This window comes from Solanum stenotomum, chromosome 10 (assembly GCF_019186545.1).
Source record: "Solanum stenotomum isolate F172 chromosome 10, ASM1918654v1, whole genome shotgun sequence".
Lineage (NCBI taxonomy): Eukaryota > Viridiplantae > Streptophyta > Magnoliopsida > Solanales > Solanaceae > Solanum > Solanum stenotomum.
This window is the reverse complement of record NC_064291.1, coordinates 55,465,960-55,485,589: the sequence shown is the minus strand read 5'-3', so window position 1 is coordinate 55,485,589 and position 19,630 is coordinate 55,465,960. Positions and strand designations below refer to the sequence as shown.

The 19,630-nt window shown below is 33.8% G+C and overlaps 3 protein-coding genes, 2 non-coding genes and 2 pseudogenes across 6 annotated transcripts; 4 read left to right on the top strand and 3 right to left on the bottom strand.

Annotated features, from left to right (window-relative positions):
* The first annotated feature begins 4,318 nt into the window (after positions 1–4,318).
* Positions 4,319–9,630, top strand: LOC125843314 (AT-hook motif nuclear-localized protein 5). 2 transcript variants are annotated; one of them, XM_049522545.1, is made up of 6 exons: positions 4,319–5,480; positions 6,187–6,254; positions 6,812–6,943; positions 8,864–9,025; positions 9,122–9,221; positions 9,255–9,630. In XM_049522545.1, the coding sequence occupies exons 1-6, from the start codon at positions 5,021–5,023 to the stop codon at positions 9,335–9,337; spliced, it is 1,005 nt and encodes a 334-aa protein (XP_049378502.1). In that variant the 5' UTR covers positions 4,319–5,020; the 3' UTR covers positions 9,338–9,630. The 2 variants fall into 2 exon arrangements, with proteins under 2 accessions (XP_049378502.1, XP_049378501.1); XM_049522544.1 differs by having other exon boundaries at positions 4,320–5,480; positions 9,122–9,630.
* A 324-nt stretch (positions 9,631–9,954) lies between these two features.
* LOC125843333 (putative ripening-related protein 2) lies at positions 9,955–10,529 on the bottom strand (annotated as a pseudogene).
* A 906-nt stretch (positions 10,530–11,435) lies between these two features.
* LOC125843213 (putative ripening-related protein 2) lies at positions 11,436–11,789 on the top strand. Its single transcript, XM_049522425.1, has one exon. It carries the CDS (start codon positions 11,436–11,438, stop codon positions 11,787–11,789), a length of 354 nt encoding a protein of 117 aa, XP_049378382.1.
* Positions 11,790–12,063: 274 nt separating this feature from the next.
* Positions 12,064–15,014, bottom strand: LOC125843325 (probable phospholipid hydroperoxide glutathione peroxidase). Its single transcript, XM_049522560.1, has 6 exons — positions 14,717–15,014; positions 13,549–13,625; positions 12,950–13,011; positions 12,679–12,797; positions 12,394–12,561; positions 12,064–12,286 (listed from the first exon to the last, which is right to left on the bottom strand). The coding sequence occupies exons 1-6, from the start codon at positions 14,975–14,977 to the stop codon at positions 12,254–12,256; spliced, it is 720 nt and encodes a 239-aa protein (XP_049378517.1). The 5' UTR covers positions 14,978–15,014; the 3' UTR covers positions 12,064–12,253.
* A 1,298-nt stretch (positions 15,015–16,312) lies between these two features.
* Positions 16,313–18,673, bottom strand: LOC125843299 (xyloglucan-specific galacturonosyltransferase 1-like; annotated as a pseudogene).
* Positions 18,674–19,232: 559 nt separating this feature from the next.
* On the top strand, positions 19,233–19,303 carry TRNAG-GCC (transfer RNA glycine (anticodon GCC)). Its single transcript has one exon. It is a non-coding gene; the product is annotated as a tRNA-Gly (tRNA).
* A 9-nt stretch (positions 19,304–19,312) lies between these two features.
* On the top strand, positions 19,313–19,401 carry LOC125843400 (small nucleolar RNA snoR114). The gene has a single exon (XR_007443998.1). It is a non-coding gene; the product is annotated as a small nucleolar RNA snoR114 (small nucleolar RNA).
* Positions 19,402–19,630: the final 229 nt, after the last annotated feature.

The following is a 19,630-nucleotide window of genomic DNA, read 5'->3' as shown; positions in this document are numbered from 1 at the left end:
GATCTACTTTATATTGAGAATATTATTCGCTGAGTTTTTTAAATTAATCATCATAGTTGTTTGATTCAACTTTTATAAAGATATCTTGATAAATCACAACTTTTATTATTTTTTTGCATAAAAGATTTCATCATAATTTTCTTTTATTAAGTTTCTTGGAAATAACTAAATTCTTGGACAATGCATATGATTTTCTCAAAGAAGCTACATATTTAACTTGCTTGTCGTTATGGTTAATTCCATTTAATTTATGTGTCTTATTTTTTTATTTTATTTTTTAAAAAAAGTACCAGGTTCGATATTTAATAATTTTTTCATTACAATATATTTTTCCATTGTATGTATTTACCATATAAATGATATGATTAAGATTACGTGATTCGAAGCGCAATTATTAAAATCTATATAATTTAAGATCATCATATACATAAAATTCTTTTATGTTCACTAGTGAAACTAAATAGTTGTTTTGATACGATTTGATGGAGACTTGGAAAAAACATTGATCATCTTAAGTTAAGATATAATCCATTTGTTTCAATTTGTTTGGTCTAGTTTGACTTGGTACGGAATTTAAATAAATAAAGAAGACTTTTGAATCTTGAGATCTTAAATTAAAGATATGTCAAATATATCAAATTATTATTTAATCTTGTGATCTTAAACGTGTCACGTGAAAAGTTAAAATGAAGAGATTGCTAAAAAGGAAAAAATGTTATTCTTTTTAAAATGGACGAGAAAATAAAAATTAGATCAAACAAATTGAAACGGCGGAAGTATATATAGTTCCTTCTAATTTTCTTTACAAAAGTAATTAATTAATTTGGTAGTGTTATTCTAGAATATAGTCAATCTAATATGTGCTTGAAATGAAGAATAGAATGTTAAGGATATTTTGTTGAAGTTCATTCATTTTGTTTATTTACTAATGAAAAATTGATAACTCTATTTTTTTTTAATAATAATTTGGTAATTTACACATCTACAGTTGGTGTTCAAGATGACGTGGCGCTATCAATTCGTCTTCGTCGTAGTCTTCGTCCTGATATTGATGCTTATGAAGAGGCAATTGTTAGTTCCAAAAGGTTAAACACTTATGAGATATATATATTTATAGGGTGTTGATTTGATCATTGTGTACTTGTTGTTTAGTGAGTCATGATTTGTGACTTATTTTGTTTGACTATGTGGAATGAATTTGCTACTAATCTTACTCGACATATGATGTCTATCAATACAATATTGTGTTTGTATTAATGCTACTCCGACATTTTTTTTGAGTGCAGATTGTGATCCAGAGGTGTCTACTAAACCCCGCGTTTAGCTGAGTTACTATCAGATGTGAGAGGATGAGTTACTTCCATTCATGCTGCCGCAGATCTTTTTCATTTTGGTGTCTTTCTTTTAGACATTGAAACTACCTATTATTTGTTGTTTTGATAGTCTTGGTTAAATGTTTTAGTATGATAACTTTGGGATTTTTTGGGATGTTTTGTTTAGACTTTTGTTACTGTTTTATTTAATTTAAAGACTTAGAGTTATTTTGTTGTGGTTTTATAATTTCTGTCTAGACTTATTAGATATGGCATGAGTTAGAATGTTAAATGTTGATTCTCCTAGAAAGAGGTTGGTGTAGGTGGCCGTCACAACGATTTGAATGTGATATAACGACTTTTTGATAAGTGTTCTCTAAGAAAATTTAGTAATCCATCAGGGTGGTTGAGTTAGTGGAGCAAGTGGTATCTCACAAGGAAAGTTAAAGATTGATTTTTCCTACCAACATCTTTTCAATCGAGCTCATCGAATTGGACTTATCTCGTGCGATTTACATCTACTATCTGATTTGTCAGCAATTACTAAACTAAATTAACTTAATATAATTGAAATTGATAATCTTGAAGATAATTTCTTACGACTTTTGCATATAATTTGCCATTTAAAAATGTGCTCCAACTTTCATGTGTTGATATGTTTCATTAGACAAATCTACATTTAGTAGAAGGAAGATCGACAAGTAAGACAAAAATATTTTTCAATTCAAGAAGGCATTAATTTTATGTTAAATGATGAATTCATTTTTCTACTGAAAATGCTATGATAAAAAATAGGGAAAAACCTTGTCTTATTCTAGAAAATATTAAATCACACGTGAAATTGACTTTTTTGTACAATTAACTTATGTATTCCTAATTTAAAATCATGTGTCATAGCTAATCTATTTCATCTTCACATAAACATTTCCCTTAAAAATGTTGTAGTATATTGACATTATATTTATGTCAAAATACAAATTTAATTTTCAAATGTAATTTTTTTTTATATATATTTAACAATTTTTATATCCAGCTCTGCTGAAATAAAAGGAGGTACTTTAATTGTATGCTCGAAAAGAATGCAAGTTTTCAAATAATTTCATAATTCAAAGTTATAATCTTTCCTTATTTGGTTATTACAAACAGTAGAATGGAAGAAAACTTTTTCCTTAAAAAATTTTTCAAAGAAAACTTCCAATAGTGAAATTCTGTTCTTTTATTTTTACCACAAAAAAAAAAGAGAAGAAAACTTTATTAATAAAAAATTTGAATTGTTTAACATTTAGAGTAGTTTTTTTTAAAAGGTATTTTACAAATTTATTGTTTTATTTGGTTTATATTTTGATATTCTGTTGTCACCTTTTTTTTTTGTAATTTTAATTTGAATATCTTTTTTTTATTGAGAATTTATCAAAAATAAGAATAAAATATATCCATGTACAATAGGAAATAGTTTATATATATATATATATCATTTGGTTGAAATATGAGGGGCATAGTGTATAATATTGAATTCTTACATATTCCTTTCACTAAAATTTAATTTCCCTCCTTTATTTGACTATATGTTTGTCCTTTTATTCAAAGAAGTTTGACTCTTTGTCTTTCTCTCTCCTATTCTACTTTAAATCACTATGTTGTCTCTTTCTTTAATATCCAAAAAGCAAAGGTGTCTCAATAAATTCATCAGAGAGTACATAACAGGCCTTGAATTTAATTAAGAGAGAGAAATTGAAAGAAAATGGCAAAAAGATTTTCTCTTTCTCTCTCATCACTGTTTTTCTATCAAAGACATTTTTTTTGGTACCAACTGTCCTCCAATCACCCCTCAAAGAAACTCAAAAATAAAAATTATTAAGGAAAATCACTAATTTGAAAGGCAAATAGTGAAAACCATTTAAAAAGTATTAGGATATAAATGAAAATGATTTTGTTTGATAATATTTTTGTATTGAGATTAAATTAGATTAAGATTTGCACATTACAAGCCCATTTTTAATGGTAACGTTCGGAAATGATTTGGAGGGTCATTATAAATTTTTTCAACGTTTAGTGTTTCTGTGTAGCGATTCTAAATTATTTTTTGACTTGTTGAGGCTGACAGTTCAATCTTCTAGTTTTTCGTTTGAATTTTGTGCAAGTTTTCGTGTTTTGGTGCTTCATGGCCGATTTCTATCAGAACTCCTGGAAGATGGCCTCAAGATGCAATTCTGACGGTTTCGTTAGCTTTGGAACGTTGAGTTTGATCTAGAAGGACCTTTCATGCATATCCTGAGCCCTCTTATGGAATTTGACTTGAAACAGAGGTTGAGCGTGGTATCCACTTTTGTCGAGACGACCTCGGTTGGAAGCTTTGACACAATCCAAACATGATTTTTTCCACTCTCAGAGAGTCAAATTCAAAGACTTCGAATTAAGAGTGGTGGAATCTCAATTATCTCATCATAATATATGTCGATAAATAATACTCTCTCTACATTTTTACTTGTCCACTATACTATTTTGGGATGTCCAACAATACTTGTTTAGTTTGTAAACCAAGAGATAATTTATCATTTTGTGTCTCTTTTTTACCTTTACTATTATATATTTTTTATTTTCAATATTTAAACGACTTATAATTAATATGTACGATAGAGTAAAATTACCTCTCTAATTATTATTTCTTAAGGAATATGACAAGTCAAACATAAACAAGTAAAGATAGACGAAAATAGTAGTACTATTATGTTTTTTGATAAAAGAGGTGAGAATGAAAAAACTATGTAGTAGGAAATATTGTATTCCTTGATGTCGATGAATCTACAAGTAAAATGTAGCGTTTGATCATAAATTTTTAAATATTTGATGAAAAATTTTTAATTTCAAAATTTTCAATTTTTTTTTCATAATGTGAAAAATATAAGACGCTCCTTTCCACCAAACATGACTTCTTAAACCCTTTTGGCTTTTGCCAAGCCCCTAAAAACTAAAATAAATATTTATTCTACTTCTGTGAAAGAAAGTTGTCTTCTCCTTACTTTAATTCAAAAGCTGAAAATTTTCTACTACTATTTCATCCTTGCTTTTGTCTTTTACCATTCTCCTCTCTTCCTCTTTTCCCAAAAACTCACTTTATCACCTCTTCTCTCTTTTCAAATCTAGGGTTTTCATTTTTTTTCTTTTCACTTTTCCTGTTTGATACAGTTTTTTCTTACTTTTTCATTTAAAATTACTATCTTGGTGGTGTTTTTGTACTATAAATCCTAGGCATTTTTCAAAGTAAAGCTTAAATGTGTGATCTTTAGAAGTTCTGTTGGTTCAAAATTCAATCTTTATGTATTTTCATTTTTTCTTTTAGCTTTTTAATGAACTTCCTGAAAAACCCATCTTAAACCCTTCTGAGGATTTTAAGAAAAAATTAATCTTTTTCATGGTTCGATTAGATTTCTGTTGTTGGGTTTTGTGTTTTTGTTTGTACTTTATGTTCCATTTTGAATTGGTTGATTGAACTTCAAAAAATTTACCACCTTTTTAGTACAATAGAAGGATCAAGACTCAGTTTTTCTTCTACTTCTGTTGTTGGGTTTTATGTTTTTGATGGTAATTTATGTTCCATTTTGAATTGGTCGATTGAACTACAAAAAGTTTACCACCTTTTTAGTAAATAGAAGGATCAAGACTCGGTTTTTTTCTCTTCTGGAGTTTAAATTTTAGTGAGTAAATGCATGGACATAAGGGAAGGGATGGCACTATCTGGTTCTGCAGCTTACTATCTTAACAGAGGGATTAGTGGTTCTGGTTCTAGTGTAGGTAGTGGGTCTGGGACACCTACAGGGGTACCTACCCCATCTGGTTACAAGTCTCTTACAAATGCTAACATTGCAGTTCAATCCAATATGGGGAGTAGTAGTGGTAATGTGAACTCAGGATACCAAGTTGAGAACTCATCATCCAATTTTGGTCATGGGGTTAACATTAGTATGGCTTCTAGTGTTTCACCTGGTAGTGATCCAGTGAAAAAGAAGAGAGGCAGGCCTAGGAAATATGGTCCTGATGGGACCAACATGTCTTTAGCATTGTCCCCTTTGTCTAGTAACCCTCCAAGTGGGTCCATTACTCCCGGGCCAAAGCGAATCAGGGGCCGGCCTCCTGGAAGTGGGTGGAAGCAGCAATTAGCTTCTGTTGGTGAGTTATGATGATTTGAACATGAGTGGGTTTATTGAATTTCATCGATGTATTACTTGAATGCTGTTTGTTGTCTCCTACTATCTTGCTTGATAGTGTTTTTAAGTTGTTGGCTAACTAAAACTTAGTGTTTTTCTATCTCTTTGTTATACTCACTATTATGTTGATACTGCATTTATGAGGCGGTATATGGCATTCATGTTACATTTTTAGCAGGTGACCGGCGTTCTTATTAATGTGCTTCACTAGTTTTGAGTTCTTGGTTCTGTCGAAGTATGCTTAGTGGGTTGCCTGTCATCCAGAATCAGAGCTAATAGTCTGAATCTTGTTAACATTTAGAAGAGAGAAGATATTTTATGCAGATCAAACTATTTTTCATGCAGATTCACTTCTATTTAGTTAGAAAAACTTGTTCTAATGTGGCATAAATTGATTTGCTTGAATTGCTTGGATCTGTTAAACTTGCCATCATGTTGATGGCTGCATATCACATAATAATGACATTGAACTTCCCCTTCTTGAGGTTAGGCCCCATCTAGGCCCCATCAACTCTCGGTAGGGAGGATGGAGGTGTTGGGGTTGGTGGGGATGTTCTCTCTAATATTTCCAATCATGTTGGTTAATTTATCTCTCAATTGGAGTTTGTAACTCACAATATATCCTATTATTTGGTTGTAGTTTCTGAAGATTAAATTGCTTGCTGTAGGTGAATGGATGAGTAGTTCGGCTGGACTGGCTTTCACTCCTCATATTATACACATTGGTGTAGGAGAGGTATTGCATTCAACACATTTTGTATGTATAATCTTTTCCTTTCATTGATAATTATCGGGTAACTTTGTATGAATGATTTTTTTTTTCTTTTTTGATGAAGTGCTAAAACGATTGTCTTTAGCGTATGACCGAAGTATTTTTTTTTATCACATTCCCTTTTTTGACTTGACTGTACTAAATCTTTCTCACAATAAATCTGTCACATGGATGAAAGGGAATCAAACTGTAATGTTGATATGTGATTTTTGTTATGTGACAAACACAATTGAAGTAAATGCTGTGTGTTTTTCTTTACGACTCATTCCATTGGTGGGAACTTAGTCGAGGTGATGCGAACAAGCAAAGAAGTACTTTTGGTAACTGAGACGGAACATTGTTGGGAAGGTTCTCCCACAATGTTACTTCAGAGGGAAGAGCTTTTTTAGATGTGAAAAAATATGATTTGACTGATGTTCCATCTTAAACCATATGCTTAAACATTCTATGTCATCGAGTTTTGTAACCTGTATTTTGTTTTGCTTGATGCGAAATTCAAACACTCTCCTTAAACTTTGCAGGATGTTGCAGAAAAATTGTTGGCATTTGCACAGCAGAGACCTAGGGCTTTATGTATCTTATCAGCTAATGGTGCAGTTTCAGCTATAACATTACGCCCCCCTGCCAATTCTGGTGCCACTGTTACTTATGAGGTTAGACTTCATTTGATATTTTGTGATTTACTTAGACTTGAAGAGCTGATAATTCCAGTAAGAAAGTAATGGGGAGATCTTAGACTGGGATTTTATATGAAGTATTCACCCTTAGAGATTCTTATCAAGATCATGGGAAAGTGACGAGCTGATAAATATCAGTAGGTGAGATATTTGAAATTTAAAAAATAGTAGTAAATAAAATGTTGCATGTGCTTGATCAAAACTTGTTGAAACCGTGGAAGATGCTCTGCATATTTACTTCTTAAATGCTGCGATATTGAAACATAGTTTCTCTGTCGACTAGCTTTTATATTATTGCCTCCTTATTCTCCCTTTTTGGAAGTTAACATTTTTTATTTTTTTTTAATAACTGAGAAATCCGTCTGTGACCCGTCCTTTGGACCATTCACAGCCTTCTAAACTTGGTGGATGATGGGCCCGCCCCTCTACCCTTCTCCACTTAAATACGGGCTTCGCTTTGCATGGTGTGGGGATTGAACCTGCGACGTAAGCCACAAATCCTCCACCTTTTGCCACTCGAGCTAAGCCTTGGGGGCCTTTTTGGAAGTTAACTTTACTTGGATCATTGCATCTTCCCCACCCTTAATTGCCCACTGGGTTTTATTTTAGGGGTAATAAAGAGAAAAAAGGAGGTGGATGGGGCTCTTTGCTTTGTAGGTGTTACTTAGGAGCTTTAAGCTTCTTCTGAAAATTCCTGACTGTTGATATGCGATTAGGAGAGATCAGAGATACCCTGCAATTTTAATAGTCACTAGCCGGTGGTTCTCTCAGAGTATAACGCTAATGATGTCTGGTTGTGATTTGTGACCGACAATTTGCAATTGGTAGAGACATTTTTTTTATAACCGTGGTTTTGGCCAACTTGTGTGCACCTCAACTAATTCCACGGGATACCTGCCACCTCCCACCAGCAGCAGGTTACTCCTTTGTCGACAGAGGCTAGGATAGTTGGGAAGAAATCACCTTGTGTTTTTGTCTCCATTGGGATTTGAATCTGACCTGATGGTTGTCAACACACTTTCATGGTTGAGAAATTTTCATAAGCTTGTCTAAAACAAAACACTAAATTGTTGTAATTGGGGTCCAGGACCTTTCAACTATTTTAAGAATGATATAGGTTGTGTATTAATTCAATAGAATAAATTCAGGTGATGCTTATGATTATTTTGCAATGACTTGTGTTTATCAAAGGTAGGAGTAAGGTCTATGTACATCCTACCCTCCCTAGATCCCACTTGTGGGACCACACTAGGTATTCTTGTTGTCTTGTGTGTATCAGACTTATCTCTTGGAAACCAAAAAAAGAACTTGCTATGTTTTCAATGATCTATGCATAATGATCCGTTGGTATGCCTTAGAACACAATTAGAATCTGTGCTGCATCAAATTCCACTTAAAATGATAGTATAAGATCCATTATCCATATCGTCCTTTCAAGATTGTTTATTTCTCTTCGTTACAATGGTTAAAATTCTACTTACAGAAACAAGAACTGTGATTTTTAGATTGGAGAGAAACATTGTTATTTTTTAATGGAGAACTAAAAAAACATGGATATGAATAGAAGATTTAAACATTTGATGCTGCAAATCTAACTATTTTAGCAACTTCTTCGACATATTAGTCAATATAATAATCATATACCAAGGCTTGATAACTTAATGGAGTACTTGCATACTAAATTTGTTACCTTCTGAAAAAATAAAAAATAAAAAATGGAGTACCCATGACTCGAGAACCTTAACCTCCAAGAAATTGTTTGGTTTTACTAATTAGCATGCTATATGTTATAGCATTCCCCAATTTAGGGTAACTTACCTCTCCAGTCCTCTTTTCATTATAGTAAAAAAGTTTCCACATGTATCATGAGAACTACATATTTCCTATTCTATGCAGGGCCGTTTCGAGATACTATGTCTGTCTGGTTCTTACTTGGTTGCTGAAACTGGTGGCCCACGCACTCGCACTGGTGGTATAAGTATCTCAGTTTGTAGTCCTGATGGCCATGTAATTGGAGGTGCTGTAGGGGGTAGACTTATAGCAGCCAGCCCTGTTCAGGTACTTGTTTTATGCTTGTTTTATCTCTAGCTTGTAGATCAGATATTTGTCATCTGTTTTCTGGTGTAACAAGCAAATGAATAATATTTGCCGCAGGTAGTCGTATGCAGCTTTGTCTATGATCCAAAGGGAAAGAGCAAACCAGAAAGTAGCACTAGAGACGAGCAGGAGTCTGCTGAAAAGTCATCTACACCAGTCAGTGCCACTCTGAATCAAGGTCCTACTTCAGGGTCTGGTCGGGGTGTTTGGCCTCCAACTTCCCGAACAGATGTGAGAAATTCCCAGACCGAGATTGACCTGACGCGTGGATGACACAATTCGCTGCAATGCATACATGAGGAGTTTGTATATATGTGCTATTGTAAATGAAACGCGCCAGGGGATCAAGCTCCACGATTTAACTCTCTGCCCATTAGTAGATGATGGATTATGCTAACTTGGGTAACAAAATTCTCCTTTTTAGGTACTGTTTAGTGGTAAGGTAGAAGATGATGTGGTTGTTACAAGTAAAATTATTGCTTCTTTAGAAGTGCTTTTGGTCTCTTTTCTGTTGTAACTTAGAATATTTTTGATTTTTCGGACAAATCAACAGGCCAAACATGAGTTCCCCTTTTGCCTCCATGTTCTGAAGGTAAGTTATTTTCATTCCATTTTGGCTAGCAATATGTTGATGTCTTCCGAACTCTTTCCCCTATCGTAAATTGGGGGGGGGGGGATGATGTTATGGTCGTTTTGCTTCTAGAGATCAGATTTCCGTATACAATTGACACTGAAAGGGATCTATATTTGTTATTGTTGTGATTACATAAAGAAGTAGAAAAGACCATCAGTTCCATTGGGATATGCAGGGTAGTTATTGTACCAAGGGGACTAGTGATGATTTAAGATTGTTTTTTCTTTTACGAAGTAGAGTGACAAAGGACTGAATCTCAGTGGTTCGTGTCAGACTGATAGTAATGCCACTGTCACTTGCAACATCGATGATATCAAAGATGTATTATTCAGACCAGAAGATTTCAGGCCAACCCCAGTCTTTTTTAGGAACATGTAAAGCTTTCCACACTGCTTCAGAAGCATCAACAATGTTATTCTGGCAAGGTGGAAGGTATGCATGTGGAGAATCACACCTCTACCTGAGTCACATTCATCAACAACCATAGATTTCACACTCCTCCCATTCGCGTGGATGGTAATGTTCTCAAAACGTCTCCCTTTACTGTACCACCCCGTGGACAGAGCCACCACGGGGACAGAGTTGTGGTAGTACTTACCACTACATTCTGATGGACAACCACCATCACCCCCTTTGTCAAAGTTGTTGATGGTTAGAATTGCCTTCGTGTGACCGGAAACTGGAGGTGAACATTTGTAAGTAGTGTAAAATTTTCCTTCTTTACAACATTCATCACTAGGGCTACAGAACAAAATGTAAATAGTGGTGGTCATGTAAATGCAAATAATGGAACACAATTGAGAAACAAATTATTAAGAAAACAAAGGGACAAGAACAATAACAATGACGACAGAACTCTCCTTGGAAAATTGTCTAAGACATAAAGAGTGAAAATCTTTGGTACGTAAGTAAAAACAAATTATCCTAAAACTATAGTATATAATTTAGACAAATGCTACGAGAGGTGGGGGTGTGGGGCTATCGAGGTGGAATTAAGACGAGGTGTGTTGAAAGGTGGAGATGACACAATCAATGTGGAATGCACTTGTGGAGCTTGTAGTCTCACTAGAAAGTCATTTTCCTTTTTAAGAAACTTGTTTTCCTAGAAAAATGTTTTCAAAAAATTTTGACTAACCGAACATGAAAAAATTGAAAAACATTTTCTACCGAACACACCCTTTAAAGAAAAAATAATAAATACGGCATATATTAGAACAAGTTACAATAACAACATACGCAATGTAATCCCACAAATAAAGTTTTTAAAAAATAGATCGTATGTAGACTTTAGCCCTAACTCCTAACTCGATAAAGAGATTATTTTCAAAAGACCATCGTCTCAAATACAACGTATTAAAACCAGTAAAATATTCAAAATGTCACATCCTCAACACAAACAACAGAGTTGCAACTTATTTTACTCATAGAATACTAATTAGTTTTATCTAATAAAACCAAAACTTTCTTAAAATTCCTCTCCACATTGTTATTTTTCTTGTGATGTTACTTTATTACTTTTACCCCGTTATGTTCAATGGTTTGGATATACATTACCAACTCTACTTACATTCCAAGTATTGTTAGGTGGCAAATTCTTCTATAAATATCAAAGCAATTCTATCAACTCTTCACCAAAAAATCAACAAAAAAATAACATCAAGTTGAAAAAATATGAAAAAAGCAATTCTAGGTCATGTTGTTACTTTCTTGATTTTTATTTTCATGGCTTTTAGTAACATGTTAATTGTTGAAGCTCAAAAGCACAATGGTCATATGAAGGCAATTTTAACAATTAATGATTTTTCAAAAGGTGGTGGTGGAGGTGGACCATCAGAATGTAGTGGTAAGTATTACCATAATTCAATTCCAATAGTGGCTTTATCAACTAGATGGTACAATAAAGGGAAAAGATGTTTTGACAAAATTACAATTTATGCAAATGGAAAGAGTACAAAAGCTATGGTTGTTGATGAATGTGACACAAGTAGAGGGTGTAAAAATAACATTGTTGATGCTTCTGAAGCTGTGTGGAAAAAACTAGGAGTTCCAAAAAAGGATTGGGGTTGGCTCGAAGTTCAGTGGTCTGACTAATTCAGTTTCGTGGTACATTACAAGGATTTATATATACAGTCTTCATCCTTGGCTTTCATTTCGATACAACAATAAGTATCATTGTCTGAGTCATGCTATCATAATAATAAGAACGATTACCTATCGTTATCTTTTAAATAACATGATAGTGTAAGGTATAAATACAATAATAGTACTTGCTACTTTTCTTGCTTTTCTGAGATTTGTGATATGCACAGCTGTTTGAAATGATAAAAGTGTTTTTAGTCTCTACTAGCAATCTTTTTACCAAATGTTGGAACAAACTTGAGGTTGATACTTGTAAATAGAAATATTGATCAGTATATTGAAATTGTACAAGAAGCAAACACAGTAGTAGGTAAAACAAGAAGAAAATTACATCAAACATAGAGTTTATTCGCTATGATATGTTCATTATTTCTAGCACAAAATGCAGAAACAGCGCGGAGTCCAGACTCTAGAGCTTAAGCAACCCCCAAGAGTTTCTTGATATCCTTCTGCAGAAATACAAAGAGAGAGTTCAGTTAGTTTTATTAGCTATATTGTCAATGAACAATTTTTAGAGTAAGGAAGATTATCATAGGACAGGACACTGGGTTCTTACCTCCATGCTAGCTGGAGTAGTAGTTGGGGAGTAGCGATCAACGACATGTCCTTCTTTGTCAATGAGGAATTTGGAGAAGTTCCACTTGATACCATCTCCAAAGAACCCACCTTTGCTTGATTTCAGGAACTTATACAATGGAGCAGCGTTATCGCCATTCACGTCAACCTAGACCAGACATAAAAAACACGACGATGTTGGTACACATACTGCTTGCTTCATCTATTTTCAGTTTCAGCTCTAATGTAGATGACTAGAAGAGAAGAATGTTTGTGCTATTGCTACCTTATCAAATATGGGATACTCGGCCTTGAAGCGAGTGCAGACCATTTGCTGGATATCTTCAATGCTTCCAGGCTCCTGTCCACCAAACTGGTTGCAAGGGAAGGCCAGAATCTCCAAACCTGTGTAACAGGAAGAACATATTATTAACAAACTAAATTAGGTATAAACATCCATTGTATTTAAGTTCTCTTTGCAGAATTATGTCAGGATAAGCGCCTCCATTGCTGAGGAATTGATAGCACAGATTTGAGTTTAGGAGAATTGAACAAACCTTGATCCTTGTATTTCTTGTACAACTCCGTCATGTCAGTGTAGTTCGAATTAGTCAGGCCACTGCATCAGAAAATGGAATCAGTTTACACTCATAAGCAAATGTTAAACAAGATCACAGAATGATATTATAAATACAACAAATAACTGTTCGAACCTTTCAGAGTAAATGCAATGAGATCAAATTACAAAGAAATGAACAAGACATTTTATCCGGATATGCACAATCACTTGTCATTAGTGGTACTAAGAACACGTTGGTTGAGTCGGTGTCCTTGGACCAAGCATAGCAAGAATGTTTACTCAGGGCTCGATTAGAATAATGTCATACTCAATTTCTCATAGATTCAGTTCTTTTTTATAAAATTAATAGTATTTTCATCACGGGGAGGAACGCCCTATCCAATGTAAGATAAGGTTCAAGTTTAACACTTCTTTACTTTCAGTCCTATGGAGAGCAACACATGAAAACTTCACTAATTACAAGGAGCAAAAACCGATGATCATTTCTCTCGTCAAAAGTTCCCACTGAAATCCGGAAAATTGTGATAGAGGCTTCGAACATGTAATGAATAAAATAACTATGAAACTAATACATACCACTGTGATGCAACATTGACAATGATAAGGACTTTTCCCTTGTAAATACTGAGATCAACGTCCTTGCCCTTAGCATCCTGTAAAGAACAAAAAGAACTTCAATTATCCAAGATTTTATTCAGGTTATAGCTCAAACAGTATAATCCCAAAAAAGAGTTGCTCTCAATCAATACTGTATTTATCAATATCAAAACAGACCAATACCAAAACTTTTCGACAATAAAGAAATGGAAACAAGCCCCAAGTTTAGATAACAAATGCAGTAACAAGCCTTAGTTTGCTGCTAGCACCAAGTTGATACCATATATTACAAGTTCACAGCCTCTGCTTATCTTTTTTTTTTCCCTTTCTGATAAGTCAAAATCATTTGCACTAATAGCACTTAGATGGTTGGAAAGTGTATTCAATACAATATGCTTGTGTACATCAACCACATTCATTTAACAAGTTAAACCCAGCTACCTACACAGCAGAGACATCTCTCTTTACAACCAAAAGATAAAGTGAATAAAAAAGACTGATATTTTACACTGTTTGCTTATCTTGTCAATTCAAATTTATACAAACCAAAAAAGCAAAGGCTAATAAGTTGAAAACAACTCCTCAGAACTTAAAGCCCCAAATCTCTAATTGCAAAAAACAAAAGGCAAGCCAATGCACTAAGCTCCAGCTCGGGGAAGGGCCGGACCACAAGGGTCTATTGTTGGCAGCCTTACTGTGCATTTTCACAAAAGGCTGTTTCTAAGGCTCAAACCCATGAGTCATGACAATAACCAAGAAACTAAACAAAAGCATAAATAAATGAGCCACCTTTAACACAAAAGAAAACAAAAATGAATAATCTTTCACATTCTTAGCTTATGTTACTGATTCATAACCAAAATAAAACCAAATTTCAATCACCAACTAACCCAATAATTGATAAAAAAACCACTGATCTTTCACATTCTTTGCTTATGTTAGTGATTCATAACCAATATAAAACCAAATTTCAATCACCCACCAACCCAAAAATTGATTAAAAAAAATCACCCGACACAACTCAATTTCCTAATCCAAACACTAACAAAACAAACAAAAACAACATTCTTTCTAAACCAATCAGTCAAAATAAGCAAAATTGAACAATTTAGAAAAAACCCAAATCAAAATAAGCAAAAGGTCTAACCTTGACAGTGAAATCATAAACAGATTGAGGATTGCTGGATTGACTAGCCATGGTATGATCTGATCTTAAACCCCACAACTCAAAACCCTTAGAGGTAACAAAAGAATTGGGAAAAACTGTTCGGATCGGCCTTGAGAAAGACGAAACAGGAAGATTAAACACAGAATTGAACTGGGTTTGTCTTAGAATCGAAGAAAATCGCCTTAGAAAACTGAGATTTTGCTTTGGGATGAGAAGAACACGAGCTGTAGAACAAAGCATTTATAGCTAAATTATTTTGGAAGGTCAATAATAACATCGTGTGTTCTGTATTTAGATATGGAGGACACGCTTTTACACGTGGCAGGAAAAGAAAGAGACACGTGGCATAATATAAGGCTAACACGTTGTGAACTTTCATATGATAATTTTAAAAAAATAAATATTATTAATATTTTTATATATCTAGATCAATATGAATTTTTGTTATAATTATATGTGTTTTTTATCCAGTTCTATTTTTCTTTTTTCTTTGGATTTTGAGGGTGAGTTGCTAATTCTAACATCATTTATAAGGAGTTGGACGATGAAGCCTTAGATGTGTCCGATGTTACTTTTTCAGACAATTAAAAGCAAATATTGCCTCTTATGCTTTTATAAATTAAATTTAAATATTCTTAACAAAAAAATTTATTTGATACAACAAAATCTTTTATTCTATTTGTTTAGACTAGATGATTTGAATTTATTTATATTTACTCACGTAAGCAATGATGTGAAGGTATATGCTAAAGAACAAATGTATATGAAACCATATTATAAAAGTTGTGCATGTAGGGTCTACTTGTCCAATTGTTTTCATTTTTTTTAAGTCAAAGTTGTGCTTTTTGTTTGTAACTTAATAGATAAATCTTCTGGAAAATTATAGAAGATTCCAACAAAAGAACATTTAAGACACTAAAGATAAGCCTGTTTGGATTGACTTAAAAGTTGATCAAATTTACTTTTAAATTAGTTTTTGACTTTTAGAAATGGTTGACAAATATAAAAAATAACTTAAAATAAGTTAAGTCTTCTTTTTCCACTTGTTCAGACTATATGGATAGAGTTATATATTTATATTGTCCAAAAATTCATTTCATTTCAACAATTGAGAAATAGATTATTAGAAAATTAGAATTGATCTTATAAATAATAACTATGTGTTTAGGTTGAATTATTGAACCCGATAATAAATAGTTGATGTGTTTGATAATAAAATATTCTAATAGCTAACATGACTAAGTTGTCCATAAAAAATATTTACAAAAATTACATAGTAAAAGTCTCTTTATAAAGAGATTTAAGGATGGACGGAATTAACTAACAGATGAGTCCTCTTTGAACAACATAAGATAGTTGTAGTTGTTCGTCATACAACTCACCAACTTAACTTGCCTCTTTGAAAGGCTCGCTCTGAGCAAGTTCAGATCACTTACAATACACAAACTCGACAAAGAAAGGGATTGGATTAGGAGCGTTTTCAATATGATGTCAAGAAATGTAGAAAGTGGTGACCATGTAAAATGAACTATAGTACAATTCCACTTTTTTTTCCTAATACAAAAAGTATGATACATATAACAAGTCATAATTCCAATTTGTTCAATCTTTGAAACAAATTGTTTATAGTTATTGAAAATGCATCTTGAAATTTGTCTAGCTTAGATTTTGGATCTCCATATACTAATCCAGGTAACAACTCATATACTATGTAACTTCTCATGTTCTCTTTTTCTTTTGTTGGAATTTGCATAAGCCTCTCCACAACATTGACTTTCAATTTCCTCACATCTTCTTGATCTATGAAGACTGAGTACTTGTTATGATCTTGTGGTAAATGCCATGAATATTGATAGTATGCTGTAAAGGGATCAAAGATTACAGGTATACAACCTGATATCAACGAATCGAAAACTGATTTTCTTGTTGGACTGTCCCCTGGAGGCTGCAAACAGAATTCAGATTCCATGAAGAGTTCTATTATTGACTCAGGCTGATTGCAGCTACCTGAATTGCAGTTCAAGAATCTACATTCTTGATCTTTGGTTGATGTGCATTGGTTGATCAAGATTGACCTTATGTTTTCTGGTGCATCAGGCCTTGCTGCACCAGCAAAGGACACTAGGCTTTTTCGATTTGACTTGATGATTCTGTCCTGCCACGCGATTATGTCATTGTCTGATTGTGGATGGAAATAAGTAGGATGTGGTATTCCTATGTCGTTAGCGTGCCATGGTTGTCGTTCAATCAAGAGTTTAACCGGATTCTGCATTTCGTCTAGCTCCAAGAACCTACTCCCCCATATGGTGTCACTAGATCTTCTGAAGTCCCATGAAATTTTACCTAAAACAAAGACATGATCATTACCTGATTTTTGAAACCAATGCTTCTGTGACTCTAACCATCTTACAAGTTCTACTCCCAACGAGTCCTTGATATCGTTGGATACATTCTTGAAATGCCATCTCAAGACATCAAGTCCACCATAAAATGGCACATAAAACAGTTTTGCTTCATCTGCATTGTGAACTCTGCAAGGATGATTCAGAACGCGCGAATGAAATATCAGCTCTAGTGAATACTGATGTGTCTGGTACCATCCTTTGCCAAGATTCTGTATTGGTTCGCCCATTGCATCGTTGCTGAAGTACTTGCAGAGGTTGACCCAAGGATTTATATCTGCACATTGGGCTACCAAGTCTTTGTTGAACTTTGTTGGTAAATCATACACATAGATTCCCCTGCCATCACACGTTGCATTATTATTGCTCGTTGCTGCCCATGAACGATGAACCTGCAATTGATCCTCCACGTTATTATAAGCGATCACTAGTTCCTCATCACCACTTTTAACCATGTTGTTTCTGAAAGAAACATTTTTGTTTCCTGCAAATGAATCAACAGATGTTGTACTTTCTTGTTTTGCAGTAGGAATGGGTGTGGAACTATCATTCACACGCGGAATAGCTATGTCAAGAGGACTAGATTCTTGTAGTGAAACATCAACAACATTTGACATAGTATCAATTGATGTGAAACTATCATTGACACGCGGAATTGAGATGTCAAGAGGACTAGAAACATCAACAACATTTGACACAGTATCAATTGATGTGAAACTATCATTGACACGCGGACTTGGGATGTCAAGAGGACTAGAAACATCAACAACAGTTGAGGTGGAACTATCATTGACACGCGGAGTTGGGATGTCAAGAGGACTATAATTTTGTACTGAACCATCAACCACATTTGACATAGTATCAATTGATGTGGAACTATCATTGAAACCCAAAATTGGGATTTCAAGAGGACTAGATTTTTGTACTGAAACATCAACAACATTTGACATGGTATCATTTGATGTGAAACTTTCATCGACTATTGCTGTTCCAGTGTCTTGAAGAGTATATTCTCTTGACGCAATATCCTTCTGATCAACAAAAACAGAAGGAGAAGTACCATTGAGAGAAGAAATCGCGGTATCAAGATGTGGTTCAGTGCCAGCAGAAATGCAATAAAGATCATTGAGTTTACGCGATGAGATGCAAACATGGACTACTTTACCAGAAATAATAGTAGTAGAAGAAGACCATATGAAGATAAGAATCAAGACAAGGACTATAGATGGAATTCTAAAGAAAAATTTAGCTAAAAAAGAAGAAAAAAAGAAACTTTCTTCTTTATGTTCAACTTTTTTGTTAATCTTAGCTTTTTTCTTTGAAACAGAAATTGCCATTTTGATTGCTAACAATAAAATTTTCTTGATCTTGATCTTCTTTTCTACTATGGTGGATATTTTTTGTTGTGCCATAACATGGTAGCACGTACTAAGATGAAGCAAAAAATGTCACAATATTTGCAGGCACGTTTATATGTTACATTGTACTTGCATGTATTAGAAGGAATTAACAAATAAAAAGTCAATGTATCCATTTTTATATATTGTTCATATTATTTAACTAGTGGTTAGAGAATTTTGTTTACCAAACTCTGAACATAATATCCATGAAATATGTTCTTGACGTGCTGATTCATTAAAAAATAAGTGATAAGAATAGAGTTTGTTATACATAAAGACGTAGACATGGCATGGCGATTTATTAATTGTCCTCGGAAAAAAAAAGAGAGATAGGTCAAAATCACTTTTTTTCAGTGACATATCTAACCAGATTGAATAGGATTTGAAGAGTTGTTAGTGTGATTGATCAGACAAAGGGTGCATTGCCTCGGCCTATGATAACTTTGAGTTCACCTAGAAGATTCTAGACTTAAATTGTGTGTCTAGGTGAGCATGTTCTAATGGGTAAATTATGGTATATTGTGTAAAGTGATGATTGTTCATGAATTGACTAGTTTTACGATTCTTCCAAATATCCCCACACAAGTTGTTAGCAATAAGTAAGACAAATACAACATTTCCCCCAATATGGGATATTGATTAGGCATGTGCATTGATTACAACATAACAATTATATAAATATTCCAACAAGTTGCACCAGTGGTCTAGTGGTAGAATAGTACCCTGCCACGGTACAGACCCGGGTTCGATTCCCGGCTGGTGCATGCATTTGAGAGCAATGATATTAACTTGCACAATATGTGAACGATTGGGTCGTCACACACATCTGATTCAGGATGTGAAACGTCGTGCCTCTGAGCTCTCTTTTTTCTTTTGCCACTCTACGTGATGGGTCGATGATGGAATAAATTGAGCTTAGATTGTAAAACATGATCATTGAGGATTCATACAACCGGCTTCAACTTGTTTGGTATAAATTTGCAAACTCTAACTTAGTCCTTTAAATCCTTGATCTGTCTTGTAACCAACTTCTCTAGTGCCACAATGGGAGTTCCCACCATGATTTCCCCTATTTTCTGTTGACAGTGTGA

What these genes read in the sequence shown, in the direction of transcription:
- LOC125843314 (XM_049522544.1), top strand. Translation starts at nt 5,021, where the DNA reads ATGGACATAAGGGAAGGGATGGCACTATCTGGTTCTGCAGCTTACTAT. An exon ending in GCAGCAATTAGCTTCTGTTG is followed by an intron (nt 5,481 to 6,186) that starts GTGAGTTATGAT and finishes TGCTTGCTGTAG; the next exon opens with GTGAATGGATGAGTAGTTCG. An exon ending in TAGCAGCCAGCCCTGTTCAG is followed by an intron (nt 9,026 to 9,121) that starts GTACTTGTTTTA and finishes TATTTGCCGCAG; the next exon opens with GTAGTCGTATGCAGCTTTGT.
- LOC125843213 (XM_049522425.1), top strand. Translation starts at nt 11,436, where the DNA reads ATGTTAATTGTTGAAGCTCAAAAGCACAATGGTCATATGAAGGCAATT.
- LOC125843325 (XM_049522560.1), bottom strand. Translation starts at nt 14,977, where the DNA reads ATGCTTTGTTCTACAGCTCGTGTTCTTCTCATCCCAAAGCAAAATCTC. An exon ending in GTCAATGTTGCATCACAGTG is followed by an intron (nt 13,012 to 13,548) that starts GTATGTATTAGT and finishes TTTCTGATGCAG; the next exon opens with TGGCCTGACTAATTCGAACT. An exon ending in CAAGAAATACAAGGATCAAG is followed by an intron (nt 12,798 to 12,949) that starts GTTTGTTCAATT and finishes CCTGTTACACAG; the next exon opens with GTTTGGAGATTCTGGCCTTC.